The 7,114-nt window shown below is 39.8% G+C and overlaps 1 protein-coding gene across 1 annotated transcript; it reads right to left on the reverse strand.

The window, feature by feature from the left end:
- Positions 1-4,769: 4,769 nt before the first annotated feature.
- Positions 4,770-6,771, reverse strand: LOC143445500 (uncharacterized). Its single transcript, XM_076944645.1, has 4 exons — positions 6,435-6,771; positions 6,012-6,156; positions 5,358-5,467; positions 4,770-5,281 (listed from the first exon to the last, which is right to left on the reverse strand). Exons 1-4 carry the CDS (start codon positions 6,687-6,689, stop codon positions 4,967-4,969), a joined length of 825 nt encoding a protein of 274 aa, XP_076800760.1. The 5' UTR covers positions 6,690-6,771; the 3' UTR covers positions 4,770-4,966.
- Positions 6,772-7,114: the final 343 nt, after the last annotated feature.

Genomic DNA, 7,114 nt, shown 5'->3' on the forward strand with positions numbered 1-7,114 from the left:
GTGCCCATTCTTGACGGACATCGTAATCCAGACGTTTACCAGGACAATTCTGAAAGTGCTGAAAATTCGGTTTGGTGACACTTAATCACGCGACACTTAATCACGCGACGCTTAATCACCGACACATAATCACTAGGACATTTAATCACGCGACACTTAATCACGCGACACATAATCACTTGGACATTTAATCACGCGACATTTAATCACATATTTACAGTATCGAAAATTGCATGTCTACACACGAAAAAACAAATATAAACCTGAAAAGAAATTGTTAAAATGATTAAACATTGCTTGCGCAGATAAGGCTACCGTACACACTAGGTAACAATGTCATGCATGGGAAATGTGAGCAACTGCACGAAGATAAACTAAAATCTCGCTTGACAGATAACGGTCAACTGTGTTTTGCACGCTCAGTTTCAGTGCCTTATACCGCATTGGAATAGAAGGTTGAGTACCAGCAATTCCTTGCAGAAACGTTGCACGTTGCATTTGAATTTCTTTTTCAATTCCCTGTATGAAAGTCCACAATGTCGGGTGGTGGCATTGAAAAAGCACTTGGAGACCAAAATGCCAACCTTCGACTGCATTTGTGGTTCTTGCAGTGCAACCTGCCCCGGCTTCGTAATGATTCCAACTTTCGATTGGAAAGATGGCTGAGCCGTAATTTTCACCACGTCCCGGACGTCGTCTGCCTCTGATATATGTGTGTTCGAAATACGAAAGCAGCTCAGGCATCTTCTCGTGATCGGGCATGCTATCAGCTAAGATCGGAAATGACTCGACTACGTCAGAGGAAGGGACCATGGCTAAGGCTGGTAAACACCGAACAGCTGTTCTTAATTCGTCATCAGACTCGTAGTCACATTTCATGCCAATTTCATTAAGTTTGCACAGGACGCTTTGCGTAAGGTGAAAATAACAACTCCTAACATTTGCAGTAGGAAATGCTTTGCGGAAAGCACTTACTGCGGCATTCTCAAAATCGAGCAAAACGCATTCCGGTGCAGCAGTGGGGATCATTGTTTTAATTGCATCAAGGATGCGATTGTACGTTGCTCGCGTTTTATTTTGAACGAGGCAGTAAACTGCTGCAGGAATAAAACCGGGAACAAGTTCAAAATGTACTGTGTACAGTTGAAAGAACAAAGACGGTACAACCTTGAACGTTCCATCAGCTAGCCACAATTTCGCTCTGGCCAAACCGTCTAGCAGAGTCGTGCAAAATCATGAGCTGGAATGTTTCTGGTATTGTGAAATTAGTATCCATCGGAGACTGTAGAGCGGCCGTACAGTGTGCTGTTCGCGACGTTTTCTCTGCAAGGTCCGCTTCAAAGATTGCTTTTTTGGCAGCGCCATTAGTACACCTGGTTCCAAGTCTCTGCTTACAGACCCGATGACGTTGCTTGTACTGGCTGACAGTTCACCCATATTCACCTTCATTTGACTGATAGCTTGTCTTGCCAAAGCCGACTCTTTGTTGCCGCCGTGGTTATGTTCAGGATCAGCGTCAGTTATGATTTGGTTTCCTTCGGTTGTTATACGAGCCCGGCACCGACTTTTCTGGTAGAGTTTGCAACGCCACTGAATCGTTCCGTTTGCGTACTCACGGTGTTTGACAAACTCGTACTGTTTGTGCAGCACCGATTGATTCCCTTTCGCTGTTAAGCTAAACTGCACTGTCTTATTAAAGTTATTAGTCATAGTAATGTCCGTTGGCACCGACTTTTCTGGTAGAGTTTGCAACGCCACTGAATCGTTCCGTTTTTATTAGTCATAGTAATGTCCGTTAAATTAAAATAATCACGATTTACAACGGTAAAACAGCGGCAGGCTATAGACCAAGGGTCGGCAATCTACGGCCCGGCCTGCGAAATCGTCCGGCCCGAGACATAAAAATGGTGCGAAGGCGGTAGACTAGTATCTCGTACTAAGTACGAGATTGTCTGTAGACTAGACTAGTCGTTATAGATACAAAGAGAGATGCACACGAGCTTGAATTACTGAATTTTCCTCACGCTTTTCCGACATTCGTTCTCTACAAAATAAATTCAGGCTATTCAGTACTCCTTTTGATGTGGACGCCAATACCATTCCCGAAAAATTTCAAATGGACCTTATTCAAGTGTGAATACATATATTTTGCTCTTTTTGTGATTGGTATGATTGAGATTGCAGCAATGTAGCGTAATATACTGAAGTGAGTGTGAATTATAGTATTAATGATAATTCCGGCCCGCCAAAGAGTTGTACACTCGACATTTGGCCCGTGACTAGCAAAAGGTTGCCGACCCCTGCTATAGACAAAGGCGCTGTCCAAGTGCTGTCGCGTCCAAGTGATTATGTGTCGCGTGATTAAATGTCGCGTGATTAAGTGTTCAAGTCGCGTGATTAAATGTCCAAGTGATTATGTGTCGCGTGATTAAATGTCCTAGTGATTATGTGTCGGTGATTAAGCGTTGCGTGATTAAGTGTCGCGTGATTAAGTGTCGGTACACCGAAAATTCACTTCGAAACTGAAGAATACTTTCTTTAATAAAAGTAACAAGATAAGAAAGAAATTTAAATGCAAGCTTATTTGTAAGCAGTATTGGGTGTAGGCCTACTGTCTGAAGCTTTTTTCAATACCATTGCATTATTTACAAAAGAAAAGTCGAATGGATGTTTCATTTCAAGTATGTAGCAACGCATAACCATAGTAGCGGATTAAGGCGGGGGCTAATGCGGATACAGCCTAAGGCCCACCGGCAAAAATTGGCCCACCTGAATACCAACGTCTTTATGAAAAAAATAAGCATGCTTCTACATTTGTGATTATACGAACTGTTTACTGTAGCTGAGTGAAACTTTCGCATCTCTTAATCCTGTTTTGTATTAAACGAGGTGATTGTTTTGTTCGCAATTATTGACATTACGGGAAATTAAATAGTTTTTCAATTGATTTTTATTGCAACTTTTTAAAATGAATATATTGCAAATAAAATTCAATTAGGCGGTGTCTTCATATAACTAAAGTGACTTATGAAAAACGTATCCCCAAGCAAAAATGGATATATTTGTTTGCTGAATTTTTTGATCTTTTATATAGGCCTACTATAGCTTGCTTAAATTGACTTAACTCACTTGTTCTATTACAGGCCTAGGTCTGCAACAGTCATCGAAAATGGTACAAAGAAGATACCTATGAATCGTTATTGCTCAACCCATTGCTGGTTGCTGTCGTGCTTGAAGAATGCAGAAGACACAACCAATGTAAGACCCAATCTTACATCACATTTAAACTCATGAAGAGCGACTTAATAAACTCAGGAAAAACACCATGGCATGTATAGCCTATACTAAGCTTCGTTTGGCTTGCATTTATTAAACACGTTTTTGCAAAACTAACTTTATTTGGATCTTAAACCTGTAAGATCAATTATTTTTTGTCAAATCAAACTTCGCTCTTGGTCGAGGCTTTTATTAAATATGATTTACAGAGAATGTGTTGGTTAAATATTTTCAAAAATAAGGAATTTCTATTACACGTTAGGGGAAATACAGTTTGTTTAATATTCTGTCTGCATTTTATTTTGTATTAAATGGTCGAGACAAAATTCCGTATAGGCCCCATGATACCTTTTAGCCCCAGACCCATCACGGTCTTAATATGACTCTGAGCATAACTGCAGGATAATTTTATATACAACTTCATTATTGAATCACACCGTAACTTCATTTAGTATGCGGATTACTATGGCGTTATAGATAGACCACACAACAATAAAGACCGAAGTATAATTAGGTAAACGTAAGTCTAGGCTACTGCTCAACTATATATCCTGCCAAGATTGTTGAAACATTGCCATCCAGTTGGAGACAGTATATTTGCTTGAGCTAGTAAGTGAAATTTCAACTCTAGGCTTTATTCTGGCCGCAGAAGCTCTTGAACCAGTCGTCTTCATTCCTTGGGGTGAAAATGACCTTTGTACGAGTTTGTACCTATTTTTAATCAGCAAATAACCATAAAAAATTCTTCGTTCTAAGTTCAATTTTACTGATTGTAGCCTATAAACGGCAATAAAATTACACGATTCCAACCTAATCTTGATCATGTTAACCTTAACCTTGGTCCAAGGCAACTCTGGTCGATGTAACGTCTAAGAATGTAGACTCAGTCAACCATGACTCAAAGTCTTAAAGAAACATTCATTTATGTTTCAGCTACTTGCCTGTACCACTTGCACCGAACAAAGCTTACATTAGCATCCGGGAAAGCTTTTAATATCTCTTTCCAAAGCAAGCATGGTGAGCTATCAATTACAGCACCCAAACTGATACATCTCTTTGAAGTCTTCAATACTTCCACCAATGGATGAAGTATCTTGGCCCACTTGTCGCCATGATACCAGAAGTGATCAAGAAAATCATAAACATTATAACGATAAAAACCAACTCAGTTATAGCTACGACCATGGACTTAGTCCTGGTAACTTCCATTTTTTGTGAGCTTCGTAGGGGCTGCACTCATACACTGTTACTATGCTCGTAGTATTGCGAAACGAGTTGGTAACAACTAGCTACCTAATACCCCATTGGTAGCCTGCTCGGTAATCGACTTTGTTTGCATTGCAGCCTTACTCAACGACGTGTGCCGCAACTTTGATAGCAAACAAGATGCAACAACATCTGTGGCCATAAAAAGCTGGATTCATTAAGGGTGACATAGCTCTATGTCCTTCTCCATAACATAATATACAGCCTGCTGATAGGATGAATTAACATGAAACAAAAAGCTGCACGTGTATTGAAGTGCCGTCCTTCAATAACCAGCATGACCACATTTGTTGAACATTTAACACCAGTGAGATGATTGTGACACTTTCGAGTCCAAAGTTTACTTTTTTAAAAGTTATAAAGAATTTCTTCATATCACGTAGTCTTGCAGTTACAATTACTTGTTAAGGAGATTAGCATCAGATTAACGTGAAAAAAATCTACCTCCAACCGAATCCCACAATCGCGAACACAGCTTCTTTAGCGTCGCCCCGAGATTAGATTTATGTATTTGGTAGAAGCCAAGAATTACGGCAAGTGAGAGCAGAGTAATTGTAACTTTCATCTCTCGTTGTATTCGGATTGCAGCAGGATGAGTTGTCATGAGTTTGCCCACAATATTTCCAGCAACATTTTCATAAGGGAAGGGCTTGTCAGGAATTTCTTTTCCAAGAAACTCACACAAAGGCGCCCATCCTTGTCGGACATCGTAGACCAGAAGCTTATCAGGAGGGCAATTCTAAAGTTAGTATAAACACTTTGAAGCTGCAGAACACTTCATTTTTATGAAGGTCACAAGATAAAAAGAAATGTACTTGTAAGCAGTATTGGGTGTGCTGCCTGAAAGCTTTTTTCAAAACCATTGCATTATTTACAAAAGAAAAGTCGAATGGATGTTTCATTTCAAGTCCGTAGCGACTCATAACTGCAAGATAGTGTTATGTACAGCTTTCAATCTTGAATCTTAGGATATTGGTCCAGGTCGATTCAACCCCCAGACGATTCAACCCAAGATGACTAAACCCAGGTTGACCCAACCAATGTTCCCTCTAAGCTGCGCGCGTGCGCAAATGCGCACTGCTGACACGGTCTCCGCGCACAGAAAATCTGTGTTGCGCACAAGAAAATAAGCCAGCCTGAATTAAAAATAGAATAAACGCATAATAATGGCCACAGTGCGCACGTGGCACGTCTGATGTTGCTCACAGTGGTCCAAGGGACCGCTCAGGGAGTTAGTGTGTTTGCTCAGACTCGTGAAAAATTAGAGGGAACATTGGACCCAACCAATATCTGTGGGTTGAACTGTCCTGGGTCTATTCGTACTTTGGATGAGTTGTCCTTGTAGGTTCGTCCGTGGGTTGAATTAACTGGCTGTTTTATGATACAAATCATTACTTGGGCGTTGCATAGGCTACATGACAATTAAAAACGAAGTTTAAAATAGGCAAGCGTTGGTCTATTTTCTATACCAATTTTATTGTAGTATCTAAAGTATTTCCATCCATTTGGAGATAATAGTTGCATCAGCTGATGAGTGAAATTGTCACCTATGACTTTATATTGGCGGTAGTAGCTCTTGTACCAATCGTCTTCAATCCTTGTCATCAAAACGACCTTTGTATAAGTTTGTACATCTTTTTAATCAGCAGCAAATAGCAGTAACAAATTCTTATTTCTTAGTTAGAGTTTACTCATTATGGACAAAAACATAGCCTAACCATATAATTCCATCCTAATCTAGATCATGTTAATTTTAACCTTGGTCCAACGCTACTTTGGTCAATTTAACGTCCAAGAATGTAGATCCCGTTGAACATAACGAAATTAAACAATTATTTATGTTTCAGCTGCTTGCGTGCCTATTATTTGTACTTGTATAAAACAAAGCTTACTTTAGCATCCGGAAATGCTTGTAATATTTCTTCCCAAAACAAGTATGGTGGACCATCAGTTACAGCATCCACTGACTGATACATCTCTTTGAAATCTTCAATACTTCCACCACTGGATGAAAGTATCTTGGTCCACTTATCGCCATGATACCAGAAGTGATCAAGAAAATCATAAACATTATATCCCAACTCAGATAGAGCTACAAACATAGTTTTGGTTCCGGTTTTCGCATATCCAGCTACAATAACTTTCATTGCTTTACGCTATATAACTGAGAAACAACGGCTTACTTTTATCCTATACTTGAAGTATTAAATGGCGAATTTTAACTGCCAACTCATCTAAAACAAGTAACTTATAGCAGTCTATAGCCTACGGCAATGCAGCAACTAGGCCTACCTGTGTTTAGAAGTCTTGATAAACTTCTACGGTGAAAAGTTCAACCTACGACTTGTCGGTTTTCATCAAATGAAATATGAAAAAAGTTGTGTACAGAGCAACGGAGAACCAAACGCAAGCTGCAAACATTCGACAGAAATTGTTTGCAGGCTACTTAGGGAAATGGTATGTTACGACATGTCATGGGAAGTGTATGTCTGGTGGGTAATGCAAACACAGTTACTGAGGTCACATATTTTTACTTAAGGTTTGTTGCACTATCGATTTGCAATTTGTTATA

Source organism: Clavelina lepadiformis, chromosome 2, assembly GCF_947623445.1.
Source record: "Clavelina lepadiformis chromosome 2, kaClaLepa1.1, whole genome shotgun sequence".
In the NCBI taxonomy this organism is placed as follows: Eukaryota; Metazoa; Chordata; class Ascidiacea; order Aplousobranchia; family Clavelinidae; genus Clavelina; species Clavelina lepadiformis.

What these genes read in the sequence shown, in the direction of transcription:
- LOC143445500 (XM_076944645.1), bottom strand. Translation starts at nt 6,689, where the DNA reads ATGAAAGTTATTGTAGCTGGATATGCGAAAACCGGAACCAAAACTATG. An exon ending in TAGATACTACAATAAAATTG is followed by an intron (nt 5,468 to 6,011) that starts GTATAGAAAATA and finishes ACTATCTTGCAG; the next exon opens with TTATGAGTCGCTACGGACTT. An exon ending in ACACCCAATACTGCTTACAA is followed by an intron (nt 5,282 to 5,357) that starts GTACATTTCTTT and finishes TACTAACTTTAG; the next exon opens with AATTGCCCTCCTGATAAGCT.